We start from the raw sequence: 10,586 nt of genomic DNA on the forward strand, positions 1-10,586 counted from the left end.
ACGTCTGGCATTGGAGAAAAAAAAAGCTCATTAAACAGAAGACAGTGTGAGTTTGTATGAACTTTATTGCAGTCTTCTTAGGACATTCTGACATTCAGAAAATATGTGCTTTCATAAGACATGGGATTGTGGCATTGGATGCAAAGCCACATAGTAAATAATGCAAAACAGAAAACCATCCGAAATTTAAGAGTGATTTAAAATGACGTGTCACGCCACTGCATCTCTGACTCCTCCTTGGATCTATTAATCATGGGTGGCTTTTTACACTAATATATACAACAACTTTACCTTCTTACAACATTAACACGCTCATTAATTTTCTTTGAAAAAACACAATTTTAAACATTGACTAAAACCTTTAAAATTAAGTCCTTAAAAAGTTCTTTGTGGTCTAAAATTCTCCTCCTGCTACACGCCTTTAATCTGGACTGATCCACAATCCATACAAACTATTGAACTAGACAATGGAAGTCATTCCCTTCCTAAGTTTCTACATAAGCAAATTTTATATTGTATGTTACTTGGTGTCCATTGTCCCATGCATATAAAATCCCCTCCTTAGGATTGTAGTCTATCTGCGTGGTGTAGGTGTAGTTGTTGGTGAACGGCATCCTGGGAATCATCTGAGTGTTTGTGTGCGTGTCGAAGGCATACTCCAAGTTTGCGTTCTTATTGTTGTAGCTGTCAACAGCGTACAGGACGCCACAAACGATGAAACAGTTCCCAAAATGTTTTTTCCTGAGCCCGGTTCTCCAGGTGGTCTCCCTCTGCATGCTGAGGTCTGTGGGGTTCAGTCGACTCAAAACGACCACTTCCTGTAAGAAGCCCTCGTCGTCCAGCGCTGGGTAGATGATCCACAGGCCGCTCTCGTCTACGGCGAAGTCGATGTGCGAGTGGCTCCTCCATTCCCAAGGCGACGACGTCTCCTCGAACAGGGCGTCGTGGAGCAACGTCCAGGCCGCCAGAGAACGTTGTCGCAGGTCAAACTTGATGATGTCACGAGAGAAGGCGCGGTTGTAGTAGAAGGCGCCGTCGTACACCACGTGGCCTGTACCAATCCAGTTGTAAGGTAGCTTGTAGGAGTTGGTGAAACGACCTGGAGAAGGTGAGGAAACAAGAAAACGCATGAAGATCCAACAAACTTTGATTTGGTTTCTATTCTGCCTTCACTCAGCAGAGCATATTTCTTGGCATCAAAGGACTGGGAAAACCAATTTGTTTTTAAACAATCCTAATACTGATGATTAGGCCAACATTTCTCATTCTCATGCTTTGTTTGTGCCTTTTCTTTCAATGGCTTTATTTGGAATTAATGAAGAATACTGAGTGCCAAGATCTTCATGTCAGGATTCAGTAACAATAACAAAGCAAATCTTACTGTATCTATCCGAAATCACACTTTTTAAGTTCCTTTATTCAACTGTAGGCATCCTGGACAGGATGCTAGTCTGTCTACAAGACAAACATCTAAACTCCTATGAGCTAAGATCATGAAAGTTCATTCAATTCAACATTTTTGGTCTGTTGGAGGAAGAAAAAAAAACCACTCACACACTCAAAAATAACATGCATGGCTAAACTTTCAGACTGTTTTATATATTTTTTAAACTTTATTTGTATATTAAATTCATTTCATCTTTATTTTCATAATGTCTTGATATATTTGCCTTAACTTCGTGTTCTCTTCTGTATATACTGTATGTGTTTTCAATCTAATTTGTGGACTTGTTTTTTTTTGTCTCGTTGCTAGATTTGTTTCTTACCTGTCTAGGGACTGTGGGATGATGAGAATTATTTCTATAATCCGCCATATTTACAGCTATTAAGGGATGTTCTGATACAACTTTTTCCACTTCCGATACAATACCGATATTGCGACCTTGCGCATCGGCCGATATCGATCCGATACCAGCACGAATCATACATCCTTTTATGACTTATTTTGTATTGTGGAATGTTATAAAAGTCTTGATTATATGATGTTACTCAAACAGAGAACAATAGTCAGTAGGTTACTTTGTTGGAGTCTGAACCACAGTCACCGATGGATAGAAGTGCTGGAGCGGAACATTATATCGGAGAGCTTATATCGGTGATTTTAGATGCAGTGCGATAAAATCTGATATTCGTTTTCTGGCTGATATCGGACCGATATCAAAATCGGATCGGGACACCTCTGCATCTATTGTTACTAAAATAGGTGTTTATTATTGTGCACTGGCCCTATCAAATAAACATTTAAATATATTATAAAAAAGAAAATTATTCTCATGTTTTTTTCCTCTTATAATGTTAATTTTATCCCGTTAGTGATGCTATTAATGTTGTTTTTGGACCTGAAAACCAGTTCGGCCAGCGTCTTCGGACTCCTACCTTGTTGGAAAACTTGCAGGTTTCTGAACTCCAGGAGGTTGTTGCCATAATAGAAGTTTGTGACATAGATTTTGTCGTCATTGGACTTGGGATCCTTCATCCATGCTCCTTCGCTCCTGCCGTAGGTGTTGAGAGTAACTGGTTCGGAAATCATTGCCAAAGTGTCCTTACAGTCCTCTGTTGAAAAAAATAAAACGTAAGGCAAAGAGCTGTGGGTGAGGAAGGCTTCAGAAGCAGTGAAATATCATCCTAACCGACGTCACGATGGTCTGAGAATAATTAGAGGCTTCTGCTTTAACCGCGGAAAGGAGACGACACAACATTAGCTAAGAAAACTGATGCTTAAAAGAATCCCTTGTTCTATTCCATGAAAAATGAAATAATAAAGTCTGAGTTATAACAGACCCCTCTGCTCCCTGTGGGGTGTTTTAAACAGTTGATACTTACCAGCTTGTCTTGTTTTCTTCTCTTCTCTGTCTGTTTGCATTAGTTTGTCTGATTTCAAGTCTGCTTCGTCCTTGGCATCTTCTTCCCAGCTGATTTTGTATTTAGGTTTGACCTGAGCAACCTGTGTGGGACTGGAGGTAGAAGCCGGAGTGGTGGTGACAGGTGGAGAAGTATCAGACGGAACAGTCGTGCGTCTGTGGGTCGTTGGAATTTCGTCTGATGCTGTAAAGTTGGTGTTTCTTGCGTGGTCTGGTTGCGTTCTAGCATCAGTCGCCCTGAAGCTCTCAGTTGTGTGTTGTGAGGCTGTTTGGGCCGCACGGGTCGTCGGGATGATCATAGCAGACGTGCGACTCCAACCTTGAGTATTTGCAGTTGGATTCTGGGTATTGACACGTGGATCCGCTGCAGTGGGAGATGCTTTGGGGTCTGCTTGGTGGTGGAGCTCCAGGCTGGGGGTGTTTTGTGGTGTTATTGTAGGAATGCTTTCTGTTGAGACTGTGTTCTCGTAGGTCTCGGTTGGTACCGAAGCAGTTTGGGTGGTGGTCGCTGGTTGAGTCGTAGAAGAGCTCGTCTGCTCTGTGATTCCTGCAGCTGTCTGAGACGCTGTGCTTGGGATTCTTTCACTGAGCGATGTAGGGTCCAATCCAGATGTGACACTCCTCTTTGAGTCAGTCTGTACATCTGCAGACAGATCCAGTGATGTGGTATCACTGGAAGAGGAAGTCCACCTGCTCTCTTTGGGTTTTGCATGTTGGCGACCATACGAAGGATCCGTCATCATTGTTTGGAAGGATCTTAATCCTGCTCGTGTCCTCGGGCGAGGATCTCTGTGTAAGAGAAGATTCTCTTCTATCAGGAGGTTGATTGGACCATCACCACTGAAGCCGTGGTACTCAAAAACTAGACAGAAAAAATATCATTAGAAAAAACATCTCAAGTCACTTAAAGAACTCACAGTACATTGCAAAGCTTTATCTCAGATATGGGCAACTGACGTTTAATTATGTGCGACCCCCAAACTGAACTAATAAAAGGACAGAAAAATACAAATAAGGACAACAAAAATACACAAAACAACAGCAATAATACACAAAATTACTCCAAAAACACACAAAATCACAGAATTTATGTAGAAAAACAACAAAAACACACAAATGTACTCTAAAAACCAGCAAGATGGCCTCAAATATACACAATGTAAATAGAAAAACACACAAAATAACAACAAAATACACAAAAATTAAATTACTAACCACACAGTAGGTCTAAACATATGGACACCCCCATTTTATCGAAGGATTGCGATAAAACTCAATGTACTAATTGAAGAACCAACCCAACATAACGGGGTCAAATGTCATAAAGATCGGTCAATAATAAACCGAAATGTGAATTTTTTAAACTGTGCCAATGATGAGACATATAGGGATTTTTTTTTACTATTGAAACTGATCCAGAATCAGTACATTCATCCAGATTTCCTCCAAAACTGTAATGGAATCTTCTTGGCGTGTGGTTTTCTTGATTTTGTCAAAATCTTTTAGGTACTTTTGATGTAATCCTGCTAACAGACAATGAACCAAATGAATTAAACTTCGTTAAAATATGACCTCCTTGGTGGAGGTAATGACCGAAAAATACAAAAATGCACAAAGACGACTACAAGTATACACACGAAAATGACTCCCAAAACACACAATTTGACTACAAATATACACAAAAAATAACACAAAAATACACTAAATAAACAAAAACACACAAATGATTTGGTCTTTTGTATATTATCGCTCAGATTGGTCGTTATTCTAAATGTTGACATGAATGCTCATGATTGTGGCCCCTGCTGTGATAAAAGTTGCCCATCTCTGTAGTATCTTATTCCTAAAGACCAGCATGTAATCTTCATGTGGGTGTGCAATCAAATGATATCTTTTGATTGATGCTCATCATCCACACTCACAGTTCTCTCCAGGCTCTCCATCGTCTGCCACCATCGGATCCGGCTCAGATTTATAAAAAGTCATTCCTCTGATGATCATTCCATTGGGGCCAGTTTTTGGCAACTGAGAAGCTTCCTTGTTAGCCAAACTTTTAGAGGTCACCTGAGGTCTGACCTCAATAATCTGAGGAGAACCATCTGTCCGCAGGGTGGGTGCATTTTCCACAGTCGACTTTTCTTCTAACTTTTCCTGTCAGATGAAAACAGACACGCATCTATTATGAGAAATATTTCCCTGTGAAGTTAGACGTCGGCCCTTCTGGAAACAAGCTGTGCTGATCTTTACCGTCGCTAACTGGGAAGCCTAAGGTCTCGCTTTGAAAATCTTTGTGTTATGACATGAACACAATGCTCTTGAAAGCTTGAAATTAACTTTCAAGCTATGACTCATTTTATGGAAAAAGGATTTGTCAAGAATCTAATATTTGAGTATAGCTCAATCTTACCCGATCCCGTTATTGTCTAATACACGACACACTGTTTCAATTTAGTTTCACTTTTCTAATGCTGTTTAGATGTTTTCTTGAGCAACATTACAATAAATGGGAATTAGAAAGTCTAAAGTTGTACAACTGATGTTCAGGTTCTGCCAAAGCCAATCAACCCAATAAGTCGTTCACGCTTTGTCACCAACATCAATTTTATGAAACGGTTTATGGGAAAACATGTCCCTTTATTTTAAGCAAGAGATTGCAGATGTGAGCAGAAACATGTGTCCCCAATGAACTTTTTCTACTTTTTTTTTTTCTTTTCCCAAATTCAACAAAAACCATCTGCACTGCAGTCGATACCGAATGAGTCGTAATTTGTCCCAAATCAGACGTTATTAATTCATGCAACAATGAATTAAAAGCACTGACTTATCACTTATTTGTCCTTCTCTGTATATGTATGACCTGGCTATCCTTTACCACATTACAGAGGTCAACATGTGTCAAAAACAGAGGAATGGTTCATCAACAGCCATCACATCACATCACTGTGGATTTCATGGACTCCCAAAAGCTTATTACAATTGGCTTATGAGAAGCCATTTATCATTTCGGCTGCAAATTACTCAACTTTTGGAAGAAATGTCGAAAATGTGCAAAGAACATGTTGCTCACTAAATGTTTACAGAAGATCGTATCCTTCCTCAAGGCAGTGATTCCTAGTGTGTGGAACGCTGAGGTGGACTGTAGACGGTGAATGATCCAAAACGTACACAGATACGTTTTTTAGTTAAAAAAAAAATTCAAAAACTACGGTTTTCTGGTGATTGAAAAAGGCTGACTTAGGAATTATCTATATTTTACACCAAATGGAAGCATTCTGTCTGTGAAAAATAATCTTAACGATTTATTCCGATTTACTCTTCACACTTTAAATTGGATTAGATATTTATAAAATTTAGCTCTAACTCATCACCAGTTATCAAACTAAAGCTGATGTTTGAGAAAATTAGGTTATTTCATTGGTGCAATGGTTACTTTTTTAGTCAAGCCACAAATTTTTATTAGAAAAAAAAATGATTCCAGGGAAGTTGAATTTATGACTCGGCTCCAGCTTTATAAGATCTATGAAATGAATGTCGGCAGCTAAAAAGCATCTCATACAACTAGTTATTGATATCAGTAAATGAGGCAATGGGTAAAAAAAAAAAACACTAACAACAGTTTTAAAGGAAGTTCTCGGGTGGAAGAAAAGCAGGAGCCCAGGGACACGCTGGAGACTCGGCTCACAGTTGTATCTGCTGATACGTGAATGATTGCAAGAATTAATTCTGATCCTTCTCTGGATAAACAAAGTAAATCTAAGCATGGACACAGCCAGTGTAATGTTATTAGGGAATGAGAAGGAAAAAACAAGGTATTTATTTTCAACTTTTATCTTAACTTTTCTATCTTAGGGATAGAAAAGGAATGACTGACTTTATATCATGCACACGCTCCAACTACATCATATAGTGTTAACCACCTTTATGTGCAAAAACAGCATAATGAATGTTGTGCGTATACTTACAGTGTGTTATTGTTGCTTTGCAAATGAAGGTCTTCATTTAGCATTTAATAACAGTTCTGTTCCACCTGCACATTAAGTCACAGCACCTCTCACGTGCAAGTGATTATTTAAAGAGCCTGTGATGATGGAGTGCGCTCGCCATCGCTATACGGTGACATCAGCGTTAAGGTCACACCTGTGAGTGTTGATGTGCTGAGGCTCTGCCCTCAGACGTCTCCTGATCCTGATCCTGGTTCTGGTGTGGGGGAGGGGCGAGAGGCTTTACATCTGCTCGGTCCGACGCACTTTTCTGTCTTTGTGCCTCATCCGTGGTGTGATTCACAGAAACCACCTGAACACATCACACAAGAAATCAACGGGTAAAAGTGTGTGTTTGTGATGAGAAATGATCAGGATCATGATTGGTGTATTATTGATCTCTGTCATTTTTACTTTCTTTTACTGTGGGCTTAACTGGATGCTCTAAAGCAGTGGTTCTCAACCTTTTCAGCCAGCGACCCCCAAAATATAGGTGCCAGAAACCCCACTGTACTTGAACAGTGAACGTTGAAGAACAGTCATGTGGAGACAGGTTTATCTATAAGGGGGAATAAAGGGGGGAACTTTTTGGGGCCCATCCATAAAGTCAGCAAAATGATGGTCCATTGTTCTATGAATCTGTGATAACCACATTTATCTATTAATCTGAAAAATATCCAATGCTATTCAGGAAGTTTATTATTATTTGGGCCATAGTATATAGTCATTTTAAAGATGTAAATGCTTGTTTTAATCAGAAATTTAAAAAAAACAGACGGAAAAAGTAGTAAAAAAAAGGGTTCAAAGTGTTAATATTGGAACAACTAGTAGGAACAATTAGTTGAATGTGGTTAAAATGGCAAAAAAAGAAGCATGAAGTATCGTGAAAAGAGGTTAAACTTAAAAGCGAAAATAATGGGTCAACATATGTGACATTAGGTGGTAAATGTGGTGGAAAGAGTTTATAAGTGATGAAAATGTCTTGAAAGTGGAAATAATGTGCAGAAAAAGCATTGAAATGTGATGAGGAAGTGGCAAAAAAATGGGAGTATTGTAGCAAAAATGCATTAAAATATGGCAAAAAAAGTGAAGAAAATGGGTTAAATATGGAAAGTTTGGTGTAGTTGCAGAAAAATAAGCAAAAATGGGCTCAAATTGTTAAAATATATATATATCCTTAGTTTCTTAAAGGCATCTGGTGACTGCCTTTCAGTGTCTCATGACCCCCAGGTTGAGAACCCCTGATCTACAAAACAACTGAGTTAAAATGTATGTTCGACAGGGAATCATATGTTCTATGAATCTGTGATAACCACATTTATTTATTAATCTGAAAAATATCCACTATTATCCAGGATGTTTATTATTATTTGTGCCATAGTATATAGCCATCTTAAACATGTAAACCCTTGTTTTAATCAGAAATAAAAAGGGCTTGAAATGGGACTTTAAAAACCACAGAAATTGGTTAAGAGTTGCAAATTAGAGTGGCCAAAAACGGACAGAAAAAGTGGTAAAAAAAGGGTTCAAAGTGTCAGTATTAGAACAGTTGATATAATGGGCATGACAAATTGTGAATTATGGTTAAATTGGCAAAACAATAAGCATGGAATATGGTGAAAAGAGGTTAAAAGTGACACTAATGGATCAACATATGCAACATTAGGTGGAAAAAGTGGTAGAACGGGTTTACAAGTGCCGGAAATGTCTTGAAAGTGGCAAAAAAATGTGAAGAAAAGGCATTGAAATTTGATGGTGAAGTAGCAGAAATGTGAGTAATGTAACAAAAATGAGGCAAGAAAAAGTGAAGAAAATAGGTTAAAATATGTCAAGTTTGGTGTAGTAGCAGAAAAAGGGTAAAAATAAGCCAAAATGTGCTCAAATTGTTCCAAAAAAGATTTTTAGTTTCTTATAGGCATCTGGCGACCCCCTCCCAGTGTCCTGACCCCAAGGTTGAGAACCCCTGCTCTAAAGGGCTGGATTTGGCCCCCGGGCCTTTAATTTGACATGTTTGCAGTTTCCAGGTACTTCTATGTATTTTTCCGGTCGATGCACCTTTTCTATTTGCTCCACTCGTTGCAGAAGCTTGTTGGTGACAGAGTGCAGCTTCAGCAGGTCCATGCCATAGAAGGAACCCTCCAGAAGCTCCAGGATGGTAGAGAGCTGAAACAACCAAGTGGACCCCGTCAGAAGACGCACATCAAGACATCATCATCATCATCATCATCATCATCCATCTGATGATGATGCTTTAGAGCTTAGAACAGGGGTGTTAAACTCATTTGAGTTCATGGACCAAACATGGACCAGTTTGACCTCAAGGTGGCCACAGATTATAGGTGAGGGAAAAAATAACAACTTTAACACTATTGTAAACTATAGCTTTTAATATCAGTTCAATTCACTTTAAAAATTCTTAATTTTGTTGTCATTTAAAGGAAATGTGTGCAATTGTTTGTGAGAATTTGCAAGATTTGTGGAAAAATTGAGAGTTCTTTCCACAACTGGCAATTAAAAATGACTGCATTCATGTGATATAAACAGAGAAAAAAATGCAGGGATGAGATATTTGTGCCACTAAAAACTGAATTTATTGAAAACATTGAATTTTTGGAATGTAAGATGAATTTTTGTTAACAGGAAAAAACACAATTTCAAGTAACTAATTCAGTTTCAAAACAATAAAGTAACTATTCAAATCCATTTCTAGTGGCACAAATCTCACCCATACAAGACCCGAAACATATTGTGGAGTTGGTGAATTTGAGATATCTGGACCACTAAATTATTTGGTAATTTACACAACAATTCATGTTTTCTGATATTTTTACTTTCTCCTGCGGGCCGAATTGGATGCTCTAAAGGGCCGGATTTGGCCCCCGGGCCTCGAGTTTGACACAAATGGCTTAGACGTGGAAGCACTTCACCTTCACATGCTTCTCTCCAGCCTCTCGGAGCCTGTTTAACCTGAACTCTCCCTCACAGGGGTTCACCGCCGATGGAGGAGCGATGCAGGCGCACTTGCACTCCGGTCCGGAGGTGATGGTCTCCACGGTGTAGAAGTCCTGCGGTGCGGGGCTGTCCTCCTCTATCCGCCGGCAGGCGCTCCTGCTCAGGGGTCTGACAACACATTTACAGCCACAGTCAGAGCCTTCCGAGACGGCTTTCACTTTGTCATAATCACCCAGCAGCTACAAAGAGAAGAGCACGGATGCGTTTTCCACCACACGTAAACAACAGAAATGCCCACATCTATAGAAAATAAATAAATAAAAAATAATGATAATAAAAAATAAATAAATATGATAATCAAAGAATGTCCCCCACCTGAGAGAGGATGCTTTGATGAGCTTCTGCCTCCTCCTCCAGCCTCAGTGTGTCCTCTGCAGAGACGCTCCAAGCGCACACCAACAGCAGGACGCACAGCCTGGACATCACTGCTGTGTTACTGCTGCACAGGATGAACTCCACAGTAACTCAATCACTGTTTACACAACATAATCTCATGCTTTACACTGAGCTTTCATGTTTGAAGGCGTGTAGTCCATGGACTTGTGCTGCTGCTGCTGCTGCTGGAGGAGGCAGACACACACACACACACACACACACACTCACACAAACAGGAGGCGGACCTCATCCAACAGGCAGGGGGAGGAGCCAAGTTGCTTCAAAACTATGCTTCACAATCAATCAATCAATCAAACAAACTTTATTTATACAGCACCTTTCTTTTCTTGTCTGCACA

At 39.5% G+C, this 10,586-nt stretch overlaps 1 protein-coding gene across 2 annotated transcripts; it reads right to left on the minus strand.

Moving 5' to 3' along the window:
* Positions 1–47: 47 nt before the first annotated feature.
* On the minus strand, positions 48–10,440 carry olfml2ba (olfactomedin-like 2Ba). 2 transcript variants are annotated; one of them, XM_028443878.1, is made up of 8 exons: positions 10,169–10,440; positions 9,769–10,032; positions 8,897–9,004; positions 6,999–7,154; positions 4,784–5,012; positions 2,824–3,723; positions 2,377–2,553; positions 48–1,099 (listed from the first exon to the last, which is right to left on the minus strand). In XM_028443878.1, exons 1-8 carry the CDS (start codon positions 10,274–10,276, stop codon positions 486–488), a joined length of 2,556 nt encoding a protein of 851 aa, XP_028299679.1. In that variant the 5' UTR covers positions 10,277–10,440; the 3' UTR covers positions 48–485. The 2 variants fall into 2 exon arrangements, with proteins under 2 accessions (XP_028299679.1, XP_028299680.1); XM_028443879.1 differs by having other exon boundaries at positions 9,769–9,961; positions 10,169–10,309.
* Between the last annotated feature and the right edge of the window lie 146 nt (positions 10,441–10,586).

The sequence above is a fragment of the Gouania willdenowi genome, chromosome 4, assembly GCF_900634775.1.
Source record: "Gouania willdenowi chromosome 4, fGouWil2.1, whole genome shotgun sequence".
NCBI lineage: Eukaryota > Metazoa > Chordata > Actinopteri > Blenniiformes > Gobiesocidae > Gouania > Gouania willdenowi.

Coding starts and splice junctions, on each gene's coding strand:
- olfml2ba (XM_028443878.1), bottom strand. CDS start 10,276: ATGTCCAGGCTGTGCGTCCTGCTGTTGGTGTGCGCTTGGAGCGTCTCT. Junction 9,005..9,768: donor CTGGAGAGAAGCATGTGAAG/GTGAAGTGCTTC, acceptor TGGTTGTTTCAG/CTCTCTACCATCCTGGAGCT. Junction 7,155..8,896: donor GAGTGGAGCAAATAGAAAAG/GTGCATCGACCG, acceptor TGATGTGTTCAG/GTGGTTTCTGTGAATCACAC.